Source organism: Pseudorca crassidens, chromosome 1 (assembly GCF_039906515.1).
Source record: "Pseudorca crassidens isolate mPseCra1 chromosome 1, mPseCra1.hap1, whole genome shotgun sequence".
Taxonomy (NCBI): domain Eukaryota; kingdom Metazoa; phylum Chordata; class Mammalia; order Artiodactyla; family Delphinidae; genus Pseudorca; species Pseudorca crassidens.
The window spans coordinates 46,498,516-46,520,442 of record NC_090296.1 but is presented as its reverse complement, the minus strand read 5'-3'; the positions used below and the strand labels follow the sequence as shown (position 1 = coordinate 46,520,442).

Below are 21,927 nucleotides of genomic sequence, written 5' to 3'. Positions count from 1 at the left end.
GCTGGAATAGACAGAAGGGCTAGAGGGGCCTGGACTCTGCTTGTAAGGAGTGAGCGAGCCGGCTGGCCAGCAATCAGGAGAGAGGGCACTGCTGGCTTCCACCTGGCCACACTTCCAGTCCAAAACGCTTGCCAGGGCTGGGAGGGGTGCTGCTAGTATACACAGGGCTTAGGCACTGAATCCCGGATGGACAAGTCCTGAGAGAGGACCCAGCCTAGCTGCAAAGAGATAGTCCAGAGGGCCTGGGGTGTGGTCTGGGCCAAAACTCAAAGTCCACTGTCAGCATTCACATGGTAGGGGCAGTCCAGCCATGGCAGACTTGGTCAGCACACACACTGGGTGGCACCACAGAAACGTCTTGGGTGGACAGCCTCTGGGGAGGAGTAAACAGTGGCTCACTACCTGCCAGGAGCACTCCAGGTCCGCCCACCCCCACACTACAGCTCGGTGCCAGATCTGGGGCAGCTAGGTCCTGGAAGAGGTCCACCACAGAGGCAGCCCAGGTCCCAGGCACCTGGATTCCTGCGGTCATCACACCCTGGCCCCCTGCACCAGCCCACTCCACATCACAGCCTAGAGATAGGCCTGGGACGAACACAACGGAGAAAGGGTCATGGCCTTGGGCTGCTGCTGAGCAGAGGTGTGGACATCTGTGTGGGCGGTGCCTGGGTTCACTGTGACCATGTGGGCTTCACCTGCTTAAGCAGCCACATGCTTTGAGACAGGGCATGCATTCAAGGAACGTGGAGCCTTACTGAACCTGACCCTCTGGGCTTCTGCTCCAACAACTGGGGAGCACACCCCACCCCGTGTGTGACAGCCACGGAGCAAAGACAAGGCCCCACCCGACATCCAGCTCAGGCTCTGGACACACCACCAATCACATCCGCTATCAGGAGGATGATGGCCAGTATACTTTGAGGAAAGGCGCGGTTGGCATGCATACCAAAAACAGCCCTTGCATCAAAAATACTGGACTCACACAGTCTACGCAGGGACACTCCCACATTAAAACACCCCTTCAAGACCACAGCAGATTAACTTTATGAATTTAGGAGAAACAGTTAAGTAAAATGAAAAAGCAGAGGAACTATTCCCAATTAAAAGGACAAGAGAAATCCCCTGAAAGAACTAATAATGAAACAGGCTTTACCAGCCAACTAGACCCCAAGTTTAAAATATAGGTAATAAAAATGCTAAAGGATTATAGATAGAAATGCAGATCACTATAATGGAACTAGAAACTATAGAGGAACCAATCAAAATTAGGTAACTCAATTCCCAAGATAAAAAACAATCTAGAAGCAATAAAACAGAACAAATAAGTGATCTGAGAGATAGAATAATGGCACTCATCCAATCAGAACAGCAGATGGAAAGACAAACAAAAAAGAAAGCACCATATGAGAACTATGGGATAATATAAAGGGTGCCAACCAACTCGTAACGGGTTTCAGATGGAGAAAAGAGAGAAGATCAAAAATGTATCAGAAATTATGGCTTAAAACTTTCCATACCTAAAGAATGAAATACATTCAGGTACAGGAAGGATAGAGGGTTCCAAACAAGATGAACACAAACAGACCCCAGACCAAGATATATCATAATTAAAGTGGCAAAAGTTAATGTAAGGATTCTAAAGGCAACAAGAGAAAAAGTCAGTTACAAGGGAACCCCCATAAGGCTAGCAGCAGATTTCTCTGCAGAAACTTTGCACGCCAGAAGGGAGTGGCATGATCTATTCAAGGTCCTGAAAGGGAAAACCCTGCAACTCTACCCAGCAAGAATATAATTTAGAATAGGAGAGATAAAGAATTTCCCGGACAAGCAAACACTAAAAGAATTCAGCAATACTAAACCTACCCTTAAAGAAATATTGAAAGGTTTTCTCTAAATAGCAGAGAAGCAAGAATCTATAGGGGGACTTCCCTGGTGGCACAGTGGTTAAGAATCCACCTGCCAGTGCAGGGGACACGGATTCGAGCCCTGGTCTGGGAAAATCCCACATGCCGCGGAGCAGCTAAGCCCGTGCGTCACAACTACTGAGTCTGTGCTCTAGAGCCCATGAGCCACAACTACTGAAGCCTGCGCGCCTAGAGCCCGTGCTCTGCAACAAAGAGAAGCCACCGCAATGAGAACCCTGCACACTGCAACGAGGAGTAACCCCCGCTCTCCGCAACTAGAGAAAGCCTGTGTGCAGCAATGAAGACCCAATGCAGCCAAAATTAAATTAATTTTTAAAAATGTTCTCAATTTAAAATAAAAGAATCTATAGGATAGGGAAAAATCACAATAGGAAAAGCAAATATATGGAACTTCCCTGGTGGTCCAGTGGTTAAGAATCCACCTTCCAATGCAAGGGATGTGGGTTCGATCCCTGGTCAGGGAACTAAGATCCCACATGCCACAGGGCAACTGAGCCCATGCTCCACAACTAATGAGCCTGTGTGCTGTAGCTACAGAGCCTATGCGCTCTGGAGACTGTGTGCCACAACTACAGAGAAGCCCAAGAGCCGCAATGAAGAGCCTGCATGCCGCAATGAAAGATCCCACATGCTACAACTAACACCTGATGCAGCCAAAAATAAAATATAAAAAAAAAAGAAAAGCAAATATATAAAAGGACTGCAGATCACTTAAATAAGCCAGTACATAGATTAAAAAACAATAGCTGAATCACTGTGGTGTACACCTGAAACTAAGATGACATTGTAAATAAGGTTTACACTATTTACACTGCAAAAAAAAAAAATCAAAACAATTTGAAATGCAATTATAACTACAATTAACAGCAAAAGAATAAACATTAAGATGTAAAATGGTATATCAAAGCCATAAAATATGGGAAAGGAGAGTATAAAAATGTAGATCTTTTAGAACATGTTCAAACTTAGATGATATGACTATCAGTTTAAAGCAAGTAGATATAGTTATGGGTCAACATACTTGAAAACCAGGATAACCACAAATCAAAAACACATGACAGATTCACAACAACCAAAAAGAAAGGAACTCAAGCATAATATAAAAAAGAACCATCAAACCACAAAAGGAAAAACATAAAGAGAGGAACAAAGAAGAACTACAAAATCAACTGGAAAACAAGGTTTCAAATGGCAATAAGTACATACCGATCAATAATTACTTTAAATGTCAATGGACTAAATGCTCCCATCAAAAGACATAGAGTGGCAGACTGAATAAAAAGAAACTAAAATGCACTGCCTACAAGAGATTTACTTCAGGGCAAGATACACACACAGATTGAAAGTGAAGGGATGAAAAGAGATATTTCATCCAAATAGAAATGACAAGAAAACAGAGGTAGCAATATTCATATTGGACAAAATAGACTTTAAAACAGAGTCCATAAAGAAAGACAAGGACATTATATAATAAAGGAATCAATACAAGAGGAGGATATTATACTCATTAACATATATGCACCCATTTTGGAATACCTAAATATATAAAAATACTAACAAAGGGAGAAAGTGACAGGAAAACAATAATAGTAGGAGACTTTTAACACCTCACTGACATCAATGTATAGATCCTCCAGACAGAAAATCAATAAGGCAACAGAGGTCCTAAAATGACACTAGACCAGTTGGCCTTAACTGATATCTATTAGAAAAAAAATTCTTTTCAAGCACACATGGAACATTCCCTAGAATAGACCATATACTAGGTCATAAAACAAACCTCAACAAATTTAAGAGGACAGAAATTATTTCAAGCATCTTTTTTGACCACAATGATATGACATGAGAAATCAACCACAAAGAAAAACAGGAAAAAACAACAACAAAAAAAAACACATGGAGACTAAATAATATGCTACTAAAAACCCAATAGGTCAATGATGAAATCAAAGAAGAAATCAGAAAATACCTTGTGACAAACAACAATAAAAACACAACCTTACAAAAATCTATGGAATGCAGCAAAAGCAGTTCTAAGAGAGAAGTTCATAGCAATACAGGATTTCCTCAAATAAGAAAAATCTCAAACAACCTAACCTATCACCTAAAGAATTAGAAAAAGAAGAACAAACAAAACCCAAAGTAAGCAGAAGGAAGGAAATCATAAAGATCAGGAAAAAAATAAATAAAATAGAGATTTTTAAAAAATAGAAAAGATCAATAAAACCAAGAGCTGGTTTTTTGAAAAGATAAAATAGACAAACTTCTAGCCAGGCTCACCAAGAAGAAAAGAGATAGGACCCAAATATACAAGAAGTGAAAGAGGAGAAATAACAACCAATACTGCAGAAATACCAAAAATAAAAAATAAAAAAAACGTAAGACAATACTATAAACAGTTGTATACCAACAAATTGGACAACTGGAAGAAAAGAACAAGTTTCTAGAAACCAATGGCCTGCCAAAACTGAGTCAAGAAGAAAGATAATTTGAACAGACCAATTACTAGAAGTGAAACAGAATCTGTAATAAAAAAATTTAAAAACAAAACCTCCTGGGCTTCCCTGGTGGCGCAGTGGTTGCGAGTCCGCCTGCCGATGCAGGGGACGCGGGTTCGTGCCCCAGTCCAGGAAGATCCCACATGCCGGGGAGCAGCTGGGCCCGTGAGCCATGGCCGCTGAGCCTGCGCGTCTGGAGCCTGTGCTCCGCAACAGGAGAGATCTCAACAGTGAGAGGCCCGCATACTGCAAAAAAAACCAAAACAAAACAAGACAAAAACAAAACCTCCCTGCAAACAAAAGTCCAGGACTTGATGGCTTCACTGGGGAAATTCTACCAAACATACAAAGAACTTACACCTATCCTTCCCAAACTATTCCAAAAGACTGAAGAGGAGGAAACACTCTCAAATTCATTCTAGGAAGCCACCATCACCCTAATACCAAAACCAAAGACACTACAAATAAAAGAAAATTACAGGCTAATATCTTTGATGAATATAGATGCAAAAATCCTCAACAAAATGTTGGCAAACTGAATCCAATAATACATAAAAAGGATCACACACCATGATCAAGTTGGATTCATTCCAGAGTTGCAAGGATGGTTCAACATACAAATCAATGTGATACACCAGGTTAAGAAAAGGAAAGACAAAAACCACATGATTATCTCAATAGATGCACAAAAATTATTTGATAAAATTCAACATCCACTCATGACAAAAACTCTCACCAAAGTGGATATAGAGGGAACATATCTCAACATAATAAAAGCCATTTACGACAAACCCACAGCCAATATAATACTCAACAGTGTAAAGCTTAAAGCCTTCCTATTAAATTCAGGAACAAGACAATGATGCCCACTCTCACCACTCCTATTCAACATAGTATCGGAAGTCCGAGCCACAGCAATCAGATAAGAAAAAGAGAAGGTACCCAAATTGGAAGTAAAGAGGTAAACTGTCACTATTTTCAGATGACACAGTTCTCTATATAGAGAACCCTAATGACTCCACACAAAAACTATCAGAATAAAAGAAATCAGCAAGGTAGCAGGATACAAGACTAATATACAGAAATCTGTTGCATTTATTTACACTAACAATGAAATATCAGAAAGAGAAAGTTTAAAAATTCTGTTTAAAATCAAATCCAATTAAAAAAAAAAACAACCTAGGAATAAATTTAACCAAGGAGGTGAAAGACCTATACGCTAAAAACTATAAAACATTAATAAACTAAGTAAATTGAAGATGAGTCAAAGAAATGGAAAGATATCTCATCCTCTTGGATTAGAAGAATTTATATTGTTAAAATGGCCATACTACTCCACAAGCAATCTACAGATTTAATGCAATCCCTATCAAAACACCCATGACATTTTCCACAGAACTGGAACAAGTAATACTAAAATTTATATGGAGCCACAGAAGACCTAGAATTGCCAAAGCAATCCTGAGGGAAAAGAGCAAAGCTGGAGGCATAACTCTCCCAGACTTCAGACAATACTACAAAGCTACAGTAATCAAAACAGCATAGTATTGGCACAAAAACAGACACAAAGGTCAATGCAACAGGATAGAAAGCCCAGAAATAAACCCATGTACTTATGGTCAATTAATCTATGACAAAGGAGGCAAGAATATACAATGGAGAAAAGACAATCTCTTCAAAAAGTGGTGTTGGGAAAGCTGGACAGCTACATGTATATCAATGAAATTAGAACACTCCCTCACACTGTACACAAAAATAAACTCAAAATAGTTTAAACACCTAAATATAAGACACAACACCATAAAACTCCTAGAAGAGAACATAGGCAAAACATTCCCTGACATAAGTCATAGCAATATTTTCTTAGATCAGTCTCCCAATGCAAAAGAAATAAAAGCAAAAATAAACAAATGGGACCTAATCAAACTTACAAGCTTTTGCACAGCAAAGAATACCATCGACAAAACAAAAAGACAACCTACCTAATGGGAGAAAATGTTTGCAAACGATGTGACCGACAAGGGGTTAATATCCAAAATATACAAGCAAGTCATACAACTCAATACTGAAAAAAGAAACCCAATCAAAAAATGGGCAGAAGGTCTAAACAGATGTTTCTCCAAAGAAGACACACAGATGGCTAACGGGCACATGAACAATGTTCAACATATTAATTATTAGAGAAATGCAAATCAAAACCACAATAGGTATCACTTCACATTGATCAGAATGACCATCATCAAAAAGTCTACAAATAATAAACGCTGGAGAGGGTGTGGGGAAAAGGGAACCCTCTTACATTGTTGGTGGGAATGTAAATTGGTGCAACCACTATGGAGGTTCCTTCAAAAATTAGAGTTACCATATGATCCAGCAGTCCCACTCCTGGGCATATATCCAGAAAAGATTAAAACTCTAACTCAAAAAAATACATGCACCACAATGTTCAGAGCAGCACTATTTACAATAGCCAAGACACAGAAACAACCCAAGTGTCTATCAACAGACAATTGGTTTAAGAAGATATGGTGTATGTATACAATGGACTACGACTAAACCATAAAAAAGAATAAAGTATTGCCATTTGCAGCAACGTGGGGTGACCTAGAGAATACAATACTAAGTGAATTAAGTCAGACAGAGAGAGACAAATATCATATGATATCACTTATATGTGGAACCTTAAAAATAATACACATGAATGTATAGACAAAACAGAAACAGGCTAATAGACATAGAAAACAAACTTATGGTTACCAAAGGGGAAAGGGATAAATTAGGATACAAACTACTATACATAAAATACATAGGTAATAAGGATTTAATGTATAGCACAGGGAACTATATTCTATATCTTATAATAATCTAGAATGGAAAATAACCTGAAAAAAAATACACACACACACATACAGCTGAATCACTTTACTGTACACCTGAGGCTAATACAATATTGTAAATCAACTAAAATTCAAAAATAAATTAGTGAGTTCCCTGGTGGCCTAGTGATTAGGATTCTGGGCTTTCACTGCCGTGGCCCAGGTTCAATCCCTGGTCAGGGAACTGAGATCCCACATGCTGTGTGGCTCGGTAAATAAATAAATAATAAATAAATAAATTCTTTCAGAAAATTAAAAAATAAATAAAAATTTAAAAAAGAAGTATATGCATCTGTGCACCAAAAGAATGCTGATAGCAGTACTGTTTGCAATAGCCAAAAACAAAAAAACCACCACCAACAACAACCAAAAAACCCAAACAGAGAGAGAGAGAGGAAACAATACAAATGTCCTCCAAGAACAGAATAAATTGTGGTATGTTTGTACAATGGAATTATATATAGCAATGAAAATATAATGACGGGCAATAACATAACATCAATGACTCTTTCAATATGGAACAAAAGAAGCTAAACACAAAAGAGTACGTTCTGTAGACCCCACCTATTTATATATAGTAATTGAAAAACCAGCAAAACTAATCAATCTATAATGTTACAAATCCATATACTAGTTACCTGTGGGGACAAGATGGGTTAGGGATTAACAAGGGGCACAAGGTGAGCTTCTAGGACACTGATAATGTTCTAGTTCTTGATCTGTGAGGTAGTAGGAAGTACCCTAATGATTTGTGCATTTTTCTACGTTTCACTTCTATAAAAAATGAAAAAATACTTTAACAAAAAAATATGAAGCAAATGTTAACACATTAAATTTAGGTGATGGGTGTTTAGATATTCATACCACTATTTCCTATAAGTCTTCCATTTGAAAATTATTAATAAAAAGTCAAAATAAAATAAAATTATATGGGGGGAGGGAAGAGAAAAGGACAACTCTTGGTAACCCACATGTTCTCAAAAGTATGTTTAACTACAGCAAACTAGATAACATTATCTAGCTCACAGATTCATTTTTCCTAAAATAGAAAGGGTTGGAAACAAATTAAACCCACTAATACTATAACCTCTGCCACAAGACATTCTGCAATCATTACTGCTCATGTCATATTATACAAAAGTATATCTTGGATCAAGTCAAAATAAAGGGCAAAGGTTTTCAGAGCCTGCAGCAGCTACCTAAAAAAAAAAAGATGGTCTTTAATCTCATTATTTTAACCTATTAACATGGTATTTACTGTGAAATGCTTGCCCAGAGGGCCTTCTGCTACTTTGTTTTTATTTTGTTAATTTCCAGCTATTAGATTAGTAGGGTTGATAAAGAGTAACTGTTTATGTGTAATTCTAAATATCTGGGATATTAGGAATTAGCAGGTGACAATTTAAAATATAATTATCCTAACTTTAAAACTGTCATTGTGCTTTTAAACACTGTTAGGAGACAACATAGAAAAACTTACCCTTCCAACAAATGGAACTAGATGATGTTCACACATGGAAAACATGTCTATGTCCTTCACAATCACCATCTCATCATGATCTTCATCAAATATAGCATCATTTAGGACATCTGAAATCAGAGGCTTGCTTTAGTAACATTTCCAGTTTTACAGTAAGATAAAGAATAGAAAAGCTAACACCCTGTAGGTACGTGTAAATTGACAGTCAACATAAGAATGTTAATCCTAACTAAAATATTAATGGCATGCAAATTAAAACTAGTTATTTTTCTCCCACCACATTAGCAAAGTCTTTTTCTTTAAATGGTGGGGAAAATCCTTATGATGTGGTATTACATAAAAAATGCAGGATTACCAATGTATTTGTAGCATAGGAGAGGAAGGGAAAAAGAGAGAGGGAAGAAAGGAGATAGATTATGCAAAACAAAAGAGTGGGTATTTCTAGTGATAGGAATGGTCTACTTTCACTTCCTGCCTTACATTTTCCTGTACCTAACACTTTCTCTATAACAAATGTGTAGAAAACTATATCTGAGAAAAAAACAATTCTTACCTCTCTGATTGCTGAAGCTAGATCCAGATACCCATAAACTTGACCTCTGTTATGACCACCCCAAATAATTTTCTATTCTTATAAAATTTTCTAGTTATTGTATGCAAGCATCAGACTCATTCTAAACAGTTGCCTTCCTCCTCCCTTCCTAAGGAAATCAATTCTATAGTTTTTATGTGTGTGCCTGTCCAGGTTGGCTTTGGCTGATGAACAGTGTCTTGTTTAACCTGTGGACTCTGTCATATAGGGCCAGGCTTACAACAGACATTTAGAAACAAAAACTTTATTTTTAAAAACTGCACTCATATCTGAACAGCTTGGCAGACTAGATACATTCAAGTCATCTAGCTATGTGATTTCAAGGATTTGGGGATACCCAATCTACACAGCATGAGACAGAAGGGAAGAGATGAACAGAGCTTTGTAGCCACATACTGCTATTTCCCCTTGGAAAGGCAGGCTGCTGAGTGAGTCACAGGGAAGATGTGCAAATGTCCACCCACACAGCCTGACCTTCAGTGGCTCCGTTGCTACCAGAAGAGAGGCTCACTGATATTGAGTTATCAGTTAACCACAGTTGTCATCCCCCGATTTAGGCTATTCAGAGACATATTTGTGTGATACCGCAGTTATTAGTGTGGTAAACAAAAGTGAACATGTGGGGTTTGGACACAGAGATAAACATGACACCCTGGTTAAGAGAGGCTAAAAAAATCCAGGGAGGAAAAGGCTCAGGGCCATTCTTTAAGTAAATACTCCTCCAAAAGCAGTTTTCTCTTCTGAATACTCTGTCCTAACCTTCAGTCCTATTTTTGAAAGAAGTCCAAAAATAGATCCTCAGTGCTCCCCAAAGTATCTTGGAGTTCTCCATGATTTTAATGTAATGTTACTGCCATGCATAGCTGACTAAATAAAATCTTTAGTCACACAAGGAATCTTCCTGAAAGTAAAAACGAAAAAATTTTTCTTAAAGAACAAAAGAGAATTGTCAAATATAGGAAGTGTTCGTTTGTTTTCTCTGGCAAAAAATGAGAGCATCCCCATTCTAAGCTCTGACAACAACCATATGGCACGTGTTAAATGCTGGCCCTCAAGTTAGGCTTATGTTAGCATCTGGCTCCATTGCTAACTGCAGAACCTTGGGCAAGGCACTCTGTGCCTCAATCTGCTCAGCTATAAAATGGGCATGAAAAAAGTATCTACTTCAGAGAGGTATCCTGAGGATTAAATGAGATAATCCACTTGTGTTTAGAAATATGCAGGTGGGGTATGCGATAGATAATATTATTACTATTACTATAATTAAGATTAAGAGAGTTGCTAAGCTATGTTCCCATACACATTGATGTACACCAGAATTTAAAAAGCAATAATTTGCTTCTAAGGAACACACTGCAGAAAAGGAAAAGTAATAAATTTACTATGGAGAAACCTGGCAGACACTACTTTAATCAAATAATTAAGGTTAACTTTACCAGTAATAAGACATACTGATATCATGTAGCTCCTGACATAAGACCATGAGAAGGGCACATCACCTCTGTGGAATTCTTCCCCAAAATCTGTAACTGCGGTCTAATCACCACACAAACTGAGGGACATTCTACAAAATATCTAAAGAAGAACTCTTTTTAAAAAGACATGGAGGGAATTTCCTGGTGGTCCAGTGACTAGGACTCCACATTCTCACTGCTGTGGGCCTGGGTTCAATCCCTGGTCGGGGAGCTCAGATCCCACAGGCCACGCGGTGTGGCCAAAAAAATAAATAAATGATTTAAAAATAGACATGGAAAGACTAAGGAACTGTCCACGCTAGAGGAGACTAAAGACACATGACAAGTAAAAGCAACAGAAAAACTAAAATCCAAATAAAGCCTGTAGTTTCGTTCATAGTGTTGATGATTGCACCATGGCCATGGGAGATGTTAGCATTAGAGGAAGCTTGGGAAAGGGTATATAGAGAATCTCTCTTACTATTTTTATCATTATTCTGTAAGTCTAAAATTATTTCAGAATAAAAACTTCTAAAAAACACAACAGAGGGACTTCCCTGGTGGTGCAGTGGTTAAGAATCCGCCTGCCATGGGCTTCCCTGGTGGCGCAGTGGTTGAGAGTCCGCCTGCCGATATAGGGGACACGGGTTCGTGCCCTGGTCCGGGAAGATCCCACATGCCGTGGAGCGGCTGGGCCCGTGAGCCATGGCCGCTGAGCCTGCGCGTCCGGAGCCTGTGCTCCGCAACGGGAGAGGCCACAACAGTGAGAGGCCCGTGTACCACACACACAAAAAAGAATCCGCCTGTCAATGTGCGGGACACGGGTTCAAGCCCTGGTCCAGGAGGATCCCACGTGCCGCGGAACAACTAAGCCCGTGCGCCACAACTACTGAGCCTGCGCTCTAGAGCCCATGAGCCACAACTACTGAAGCCCGTGCACCTAGAGCCCATGCTCCACAACAAGAGAAGCCACCACAATGAGAAGCCCACACAGCGCAACAAAGAGTAGCCCCCGCTCGCCGCAACTAGAGAAAGCCTGTGCACAGCAACAAAGACCCAATGCAGCCAATAAATAAATAAATTTTTAAAAATAAATTAAAAAAAACACACAACAGAACAATGCCCATCAACTGGAATATATAAGCAGTGAAGCACTACTCAGCAATAAGATGGGATAAAATAATGATTCATGTACTAAGATGGTTGAACCTCCGAAGAATTATACTAAGTAAAAGAAGTCAAAGACCTGCACACACAAAAAACTATGTGAGATTCTAGGAAAAGCAAATATAGTGATAGAAAGCAGACAGAAAGTTTACCAGAGACCACAGAGGATTGGCTGCAAAAAGATATGAAGACATTTTTTTTTGGTTGATGGAAACCATCTAAACCTTCGTTGTACTGGTGGCTATGAGTTTGTCAAAATTAAAATTGTGCACATAAAGTTGGTAAATTTTATTGAATATAACTTACACCTTAATAGAGCTAACTTAAAAAAAAAACTGTGGCATAAGGGACTTCCCTGGCAGTCCAGTGGTTAAGACTCCACACTTCCACTGCCAGGGCCACTGGTTCTATCCCTGGTTGGAGAAGTAAGATCCTGTGTGCCACGCAGTGTGGCCAAAAAATAAAAAAAAACAAAAACAAAAAAACAAGAAAAGTTTAAAAGCTGTGGTATATTATGAAATCTTTTGTGTAAAAGTCGAAAGGAGATACGAACATATATACACATATATATGCTTATCTTCAAAAGGAAACACTAGAAGAATAAATCAAAAAGCAAATAAAAATGATTACCCATAAAGGACTAAAAGAACAGGCAAAAAGGGATATGATAAAATGAGACATCTTTGAATAAAATTTGTTACATAATTTTGACTTTGAAATCATGTAAATGTTTTACATACTCAAAACTAAACTAAAAAGAAAACAACTAGCGACCCCATACATTGTGATGCTTTGTGCGATAATGGAGCGTTGATGCTTTGCCTCTATCCTATTTCATTAAAATGGATCCAGACTATAAACTTGACCCAGCCTAATCATTTTCCTTCAGTAGTGAAGTCTCCCTGCTATATTTATTTATGTTTTGCTCCAACATTATCTGAAAGCTACCATCTGTGGCTAATAAGAACAAAACACTATCATGGATTGTTTTAATTTCCTGTCTGTTATCAGCAGCAAGGAGGTAACCCTGGAAACAAGGATTTATGGTATTCTATTTCCCACTGTTGGTCATAACCAACAAAAGAAACCAAAGCCACCTCCAAAAGTTGAAGGCCTATCTATAACAACACCACACACAGAAAGTATAAAAGTATACCTTTCTCATGTCATTAATGACTAAGCAATGACAACAAACAACACTGCTGGGCAGCCACCCCTCAAGCATTTTGTCCCTTCCTGAAAGTGCATTAAGGCAGGCCCACGAATGACCCAAAGTATTTAAGCACCCTCTGAAGCAGAAGTTCTGACTCCCCCAGTGAGCTTGTTAAAACACAAATCCCTGGACCCCACCCCCAGAGCATCCGATTTAGGAGGTTTGGGTGAGCCTGAGAATTTGCATTTTTAACAAGTTTCCAGAAGATGCTAATGCTCCCGGTCTGGGAACCACACTTTGAGAGCCGCTGTTTTGAGGTATTCCATGTTCTGTGCTGCTACATAGAATCTTTACAACTTGAAAATGCTCCTACTGATACATCATATATATGAAGGAACACAGACTTGTTTCTGCTGGGGTAAAAGGAAACTCCTAGGGGAAATTCCACACAAAAGGAAAATTATATCTAAGGAACTTTCTTTTGCATGAGTGTTAACAGTAATTAGCACTATCCTGGATGTTTTGTGATCAGCACCAAAAATTAGAGATCTCTGAGGAAGTCAGAATCGCACAGATGATCCATCTTCCTGGAGGACAGCATTTAGACAATGGAAGAAGACCTGGAATGCTGAACATGCGTCCATCCTAAGGGACAGGAAAGAGAGAATGGGGTCTGCTTACTGGTTTTCGAATTAAGAGAGAACAAGACGCAGAGAGTGAGACCTAACAAGGCATCAGGCCTCTTCGCTCTTGGCTGGAATTAAACCAACTCAAGGGGCTAACAAAGATAAGCCCACCTGATTTAGTGGAGAAAGATCTGAATCACTGGCCCAAACCCTCTAACATTAGAGCTGCCTCAACCAGCATAGAGTACTTACTTCATTGTACTTCCTGGTACCACTTATCTGTGTTGATTTCTCCCAACCTTGGAGGTAAGTGTTGTAGCTGAAGGCTTTGGAGTTTCCACACAATACCCTACACACCATGCACAGAGCCAGAGCTAAACAGAGATCTTCCATTTTATCTAATTAATATCTCAGTCTTTACCCTGTGATTTACTTCCTTAAACTAGAAGACTCCAAAGAAACTCATGTGGCCAAGGGAACATAAGAATTCTCATTGCAACATTATTGGTAATAACAAATATTAGGAATTTAAATGTGCATCAGAAGAACAATTATACATCTTACTTAGAAAAGCACTAAAACCATTAACTAAGGTATCTCTTCCCTGTGAGTAGCAGTAACCTTCGACCAAGATGTGTGCTTGATTATCCCTTGTCAAAATCACATATGTACTGACCTCCCCGCTTACCACTTCAGAACAGTTCTCAAAGTTCTCTGAGAGACTGTCTCTCAGGTTATAATCCTCAGGTTGGCTCAAATAAAATTTTCCATTTCTTACTTAGATTGACTATTGATTAATTTTTTTCATTGACAAGAGTATGTCCATTTAAATGAAGTAGAAACAATACTACCTGTTGTTTGTGGACACACTCATAAAATGAAAGTAAAAACATAGGCATGAGAGTAAGAGATCAAATTCAGGATAGTGGTTAACTGCACAGGGAGGCTAGCAGGATCAGAAAGAGATAACTAAGAGCTTTATCTGTATTTTTTAAAGCAATTATAGCAAAATATTGAGGTTTGCTAAAATCGGATGAATGTTGGCTAAATTAGTTCTTTATACCTTTTCTTGTATATTTGAGATATTTCATTAATAAAAAAAAGATTTTTTAAACTGAGGAGTTCATACACATGCTGGTGTTTTGTTTTTTTCCTGAAAGAAAAGCAAGCAACTGAGGTTACCCTTGCACAAGACTGGGGCTAGAGAAGGATTCCACAGGAAAGACACAGCCTGCTTCATGCAACGCTGCAAACGCCTTCAGAAACCTCCCTAAATCACACTCTGCAATTAAAACAAAGGCTTCTGCCCTGAGTGTGGCACTGAAACTTTTTGCTTTCTACCTCCTGTTTGAAAAGTTTGTCCTATGAGTACGAGCAACATTAAAACAAATTAAAAGAGAAAAGAAAATCACTATCTCTGCTTTCATTTCCATCATGGTAATACACCTCTTGTTAGTATTCCAACAGGCACAGCTTTTTGCACTTAACAAGACAGAGCTAACATTTGTAAACTGGCCAAAATAAGCATGAACCCGAATATTCCACAGACTGACATAATGACAGAAACTAAGATGACTTTAGACAACCATTCGCACCATCTGCTGAAGTAGGCAGAGCTGCTGCACAGCTCTGATATGCTCCATGAACGTACTTCATAAACTGCAAGTTTGTCAGCAGGAAAGATCCAGTGCATTGCAAAGAAAGTCAAAGTTTGTTAATTTGGGAAATTTTCCTTCCTGCCATCCTTGGCAGAGATAAATTCCCATGTTGCATCTAAGCAACTAAAATATAGCTAAGACAACATGAATGGACCTTGAGGGCATCATGCTAAGTGAAATAAGTCAGACGGAGAAAGACAAACAGTGTACGATCTCACATGTGGAATCTAAAAAAGCCGAACCTGTAGAAACAGAGTATAATGGTTACAAGAAGCTGGGAGGGTGGAGGAAAAGGGAAGAGGTTAGTCAAAGAGTACAAACTTCAAGTTAGAAGATGAATAAACTCTAGGGATTTAACACATAGCTTTTTAATTATAATTAACAATACTGTATTAAATATTTGAAAGTTGCTAAGAGAGTAGATCTTAAAAGGGTGGTAATCATATTGCAACATATAAGTGTATCAAATCAATACATTGCACATCTTAAATTTATACAATGTTACATATCAATTATATCTTAATAAAGCTGGGGAAAAAATACATAACCAAGGCTATGGAAATAAATGTGCTAGCTGCCCTCAACAGAGTATTGATATGCATGTTTCAGCAAATACAGTAGCAGTATGCTCTTCCCATCCTCTCAGCAGCCGTTTTTATGAACACAACATCTCTCCCTGAGAGACAAGTTTCATATGTGAAGTTAATTAAGACCTTTTCCTTGATCACAACAGTAATGTTTGTTACAGTTTATCTATAAGACATTAAAACACTGAAATGAGAAAATGGAAGCACATAAAATCTCTCTACCCACAATTACTTAACTGGCTCTTAGGGAACCACAGGCACAGTAGTTCAAGAAGTATAGTATGGTAAAGTAGAAGGAATGAGTTAAAAGAGTCCAGAGACCCGAGTTCTCTTTCAAGCTCTGTGCCGACTGTGCCCTGGGTGGCAGGGTCCTCACAAGTAAGGTTTTGAAAAAGGAATTCAACATGACTCCCAGGTTCCTGGTTTGCACAAGTCTGCGAGTGTTGGAGATCAATGCCAAATTACAACAGGATTACCCTCACGCTCCACTGGTCAGCTTCTGAGACGTGCACAGCAACGGCTAGTGGCTTTCTGTACTGAGGAAGACAAAAGCACCTGTTTTAAACTATTCAGATTTATTCATGGATAAAACTGAAGGCTCCCAATCATATACACTATTAACTCTCAAAGTTACCTCAGCCAAAGAACTCTCATTCTGGTCACAGCTTAACTACTCTGAAAATCTGTGGTAAAAGTTTCTTATTTGTGGAAAATAAGATCCTTAAAAAGGCTGTTTAAAGAAAGAAACACAGTGTATTCAAGGAATCATTAAAAAAAATACACACCTGTCAAATTTAGGGTTTTTTTGTTGTTTTTTTTTTTTTGCGGTACGCGGGCCTCTCACTGTTGTGGCCTCTCCCGTTGCGGAGCACAGGCTCCGGACGCGCAGGCTCAGCGGCCATGGCTCACGGGCCCAGCCGCTCCACGGCATGTGGGATCTTCCCGGACCGGGGCACGAACCCGTGTCCCCTGCATCGGCAGGTGGACTCTCAACCACTGCGCCACCAGGGAAGCCCAAATTTAGTTTTTTAATTGGATAATTCTGTATACCTTTCACAATCCAGCTGTTTAACTGAAAATGGAATTTACAAAACAGATGGTAACACGGTCTGGTGTGCAGCAGTTCTAGAGAAAGAGCACACCAATCTGATAAACTATCCATTTGCTTCAAAGCCTTTAGTAGGCTCATCCCTTATCATCCTACTTTCACTTATGCCGTGAGATTTCACACTGACGGATGTCATGGAACCATTTGTAATGCTATCCGACAAATAAGTACCAGCAGGGTGTGCAAGTCTCTATCATTCATGACAAATGATTAAGGGACAAGGGATCATCTTTTAGAACAGTGGCTCCCAAATACAGCCAATCATAGGGAGCCTTGGAAAACACAGCTTCCCAAGCCACCCTGATAAAGTCTGATTCACTGGGTGTCGGGGTGATCCCAGGATTACGTCTTTTAAAAAGCCAAATGATTCCGATAACCAGTCAAGCTGGGAGCGTAGGATTTTAAGGGGTGAAAGAGGATGAAGGTTGAAAATGGACCCACTACTGGCTCTAACTTGCTGTTCAGCAAGGCCAAACAGTGGGCAGTATAATTCTTCACCATAAACCCTCACTACAGTCCCCAAGTCACAGGGTGACAACTTGCACGGAACACTGTGAGCTCTGCCCAGGAGGCCTGGAAGAGAGACTGAGGTTGGAGGTGGTGGGGTGAGTAACCAGGAGAGACAAAGGGAAGAAGCTGGAGCCACCTTCAGAGCGGGTGGCAGAGAGGGCCACATGGCCCAGCAAAACACAGAGGAAGGAAGACCTCACACAAGAAAGTTGTACCCATCTCCCAGGAAAAATATCAGCCATTTAAGACACCAATTGGCCCCCACAGCCAATGCACCAGAAACCAGTTTCAAAGGTAACATGATCATGTTTTCATAGAAATCCTGTACTAATTTCCAAGCTGGACGCAAATATATCAGACTGTGACCTCAAGAACCTTAAGATCTGAGGAAATAAGAAGTCTATGTGTAAAAATATTTGGATAATGACTATAGCTAAACTACAAAAGCAACAGTTTACAAAAAGGGAAAATTATGGGCCAGGAGAAGAAATACGGCTGAACTGGATAAAGATTTGAGCCAGGCCTTAAGGATGGATACGAGGAAAGGAAGAGAGGGTTTTCTAGAGGACGTGAAGAAGGGAGGTTCTATATGAGATGAAATACAGAGGTGAGAAACAATAAAAGCAGAGGTACACTGCCTGAATGGGTCATGCACTGGGCAGAAACCAAATTCCCTTCTGTTTTAGAGCATTTTTCAAGTTAAAATTTACATTTATTCATAACCTCTTTCAAGTCCTGCCACACTCTGCATTGGTCAGAAGTTATTATCCTCATTTGACAGATGAGGAAACTGATGCTCTATCTGGAAACACTAAGTGCCTGCTGAAGAAGAGCCAACTGCTGGTCTGAGGGCTGGATTTTGACGCCTGTCCTCTGACTGCCAGGTGAGAGCCTGATCACCAGCCACCGGAAGTCTGAACCTGGTGAGCCCAGTGGCTGGAAAGCCAAACCAGGAGTTGCTGCAGCCATGAGGTGACAAGGCCTAGAACAGCAAAGGAAATGAAGAGAGCAAATCCGATTCTTTAAAAGAAAAATAAAATATCAATAGTTATGTATACGGAGGCTGAAGGAGAAGAGAGGGTCAAGCTAACCGCCAGCCCAGGAGAGCAGCTAGGAAGAGTGGCCTGATCACAACCATCTGCTAGAGCCCAGAGCTGGTGCACCTCAGTCACAAAATACTGTTTAGCCAACTATTTATTTGGTTTATATGCAGGAAAATTCAGTAATTTAATGCTACTTTGACCTTTACTTTCCGAAATCAAACTGGAACAGTTTCAGGGGAAAAGGAGAATCACATTAAATCTTCAAACTAATAAAAAGACTTTTTTTTAAAAAAAGGAACTTCTCTATGGAAGTTTATCCTAGGAAACCAGTAAAAGATAGCTTTTCAAACCAACTAGTCTTACAATCTTCAAGATCCAAATATTGTGTCTCTCCTGATTGTGATATTGCATGAAGAAAACAGCATTCCTAATAAAAAGGTTTTCCCTGAATTTAATCAAGTCTTTAGACCTAACTTCCAGTTTCCAGGAATATGAGGGATAGAGAAACAAATTAAATGAAAACAAGAAGAAAAGAATCACACAAATCTCAAAGGTGGAGTATCTTACAGGATAGCTGACAATCTCTGATAAATCGGGGGGAGGAGGGTAGTAGGAACTTTTCTAGATTTAAACCTAACTATCAAATGCAAACATATGGATACTGAGTGGGTCCTAGTTTGAACAAATCATGAGTGAAAGACATTTGGGACAACTGGGGAAATCTGAATGTAGATCAGGTACTAAATGATAAGAAGGAATTACTAGTTAGTATAGGATAGTTTAAACGGTTAAGAAGAAAAACACCTTCAAGGGTGACATTTCACCTCTAAATACACATCTCTGATTTGCTCTCAGTACAAGAACAGACCATACCAATATGACAAAATGTTAATTTTGAATCTAGGTAGTAAGTATACAGCTGTCCCTCATACAATTTTGTCTACTTTTGTGTTTGGAAATTTTACATAATAAAAAGTAAAATAAAATGTCATGATTCTAACAGAATATCAGTTTTATTGGCATTACTGTTTAACCAACGAATCCAACAACTCCTCTTCTAATTGATAAAAAGCTTTATTAATAGACTGAAACCTCAAGTGCTAGTATGACTAGCAACTACTTACTCTTCTTGGAGAAGTGTCTACAATACTCCTGAGGGGAAAGTCTTTAAATAAATGTTTTGTCCAAGCAAAGGGGCTATAGGTTAGAAGATCACCAACCCTAAAGAGCATATCGATGAAGAACCTTTTAAAAAATCTGCGTCACAAGAAAAATAAGAGAGACCTGTTACCGTAGAAACCATCTGTGTGGCTTGAATGTTTCAAAGAAAAACAGCACCTCTAGCAACAAAAGAAGCCTAAGGTCCTTGCTAGGACCTCACCTGTCAGCTGCTGGAAGTCAACAGAGTGAGCAAAGAGAGAATGCCAACAAGCGTGCCCATACTACAGAGACCTTGGCGAGACAATCCAACTCTAGTCTAACTGCCTTTCCCCGCAGACCAGATCCACAATAGTCTTGAAAGTGACTTGTGCAGGGTCATAAACTCGTTAGTGCAGATGCTGTGACTAGTCCAGAGTAGTTGTTCTTCCCATTATATCAGGATGAGTCTTTGCTAACACTAAAATGGTTTGAGAAACACCCAACGGACCCTTAGCATCAATATTATATCAGTGAACATTTCTAACATGCTAAATATGTAGCTAAAAGACTTGTCACCCTCTTATAAACTACTTCACTTGTAAAGGGCCACCCTTGAAAAGGCTCCGTTTATTGTGCTGGAGGGGTATAGAAAGAAAGAGTTAGATACTAAAATGAGAGAAAAAAACAGCATGGGCTAAGCTTGGCCTCCACTGAGGCAAATCCTGAAGGCGCTGGAGGCTGTCAGCTAACTGCACCTTACCCTTATGGCTGAAAGGCAAATTGTTTTTGATGGGCAGCCAGAGTGGCACTCCTCCACAGTTGCCTGTGCATTAACAGAAGCACTTATATCTTGAAGGGGTGGTCAGCTAGAGAGGTGTGATCTACAGCAGCTCTACCTGAAAGCGGTCTGGAGTTCTGCAGAGCCCTCGCCGAGTCTGCAGCCTCTCAGTTGAACTCCAGCACCCAGTACCTTCATCACTGCTCATGAACAGCTTACTGCGAGTGCATAAACTATACCATCGATGTAATTGTGTTTTAAGCTATTTTAGTGACAAATTCCTTGTTTGGGACATTTGTCAATGGCCTCTGTTGAACTGGGCTCTGATTCCTAGTTAGAATAAAAACTAATACATGTATGATCATGCCTCACATCAGTATCCATGAACTTCACTGAAACAGCATCTGGACCAACCAGATCTCAAAACATGTCAACCCAGAACTCAGCAACTGCCAATCTCCTCACCTAAACCTGGATGTTTGTTCACAGAACTCCAGAGAGGCAAAAGGTGTTGACTGGTGGAGGTGGCAGGGGGGAGGATTCTCATGGTTAGCAGCCAAAACAAAAACAAACAAAAAAAAGAGGAACAGTTAGAGGAAGAGAGCAGGCATAAGGGCTAAATATTGCAGAACAAGCCTCATGTAGGACTTCTGCCTCAGTCTCCAGCTCCAGTGTGAGAAGGAGACAGAGTGGATTTTCAAAACAGCCTATGCACTAAGCTATGCACTAAACTAAAATGCTCACTTGCCCTCGTGAGGAGGTGGTGATGGAAGAGAATTTAAAAATGCAGGCAAGAGGCTGGAACACAACGAAACATTACAGCCGTGGTGAGGAAAGACAGGAGGAAATAAGTCAAGTGTTTCTGGAAGGAAGAGATCTATCTACTCGATGTCTGTAAAATCACTCTGGCACTGATGGATGGGAGCAGGACAAGCTAGGAGGCAAGACAGGCAGTAAAGAAGTGAGAGATGACTAAGAGTCAGAGCAAGAGAAGGTAAGAGAGTCTAGAGATATTCAGGAAGTGTAAGAGTCAGGACCTGGGGCACGAGTAACCAAGGGGATTAATGAGAAGGAAGAACTGCAAGAGGAAATGAACGACCAGATTCTAAAGCCTGGACAAGCAACATGTGTTCAGGTAAAGTTGTTCATTAGAAGGGCTGACTGGTCAAAATGGACTTTAGAAACATCAGAGAAAGAAGCCAGCCCTAATGCCTTCCCATGCTGATCTTTAAAAAGTTTAAAATAAACCTGCTTTGAAAGCTTCATTTAATTTTAACTCTATGGTACAGAAAACTATGAATATTAGTGTATTCCTTTTATTCCAGAACACCT

The 21,927-nt window shown here is 39.6% G+C and overlaps 1 protein-coding gene across 5 annotated transcripts in view; it reads right to left on the bottom strand.

Annotated features, from left to right (window-relative positions):
* The window catches only part of GCH1 (GTP cyclohydrolase 1), a 53,232-nt gene that overhangs the window by 18,084 nt on the left and 13,221 nt on the right, over window positions 1-21,927 (bottom strand). For all 5 annotated transcript variants that reach the window (XR_010942863.1, XR_010942862.1, XM_067735113.1 and 2 more), the window contains exon 2: window positions 8,780-8,889. Coding sequence is in view for 3 of the 5 variants with exons in the window: in XM_067735113.1 (XP_067591214.1) it covers window positions 8,780-8,889 (110 nt within the window). In the remaining 2 variants the exon portion in view is untranslated. The remainder of the gene's footprint in view (window positions 1-8,779; window positions 8,890-21,927) is intronic.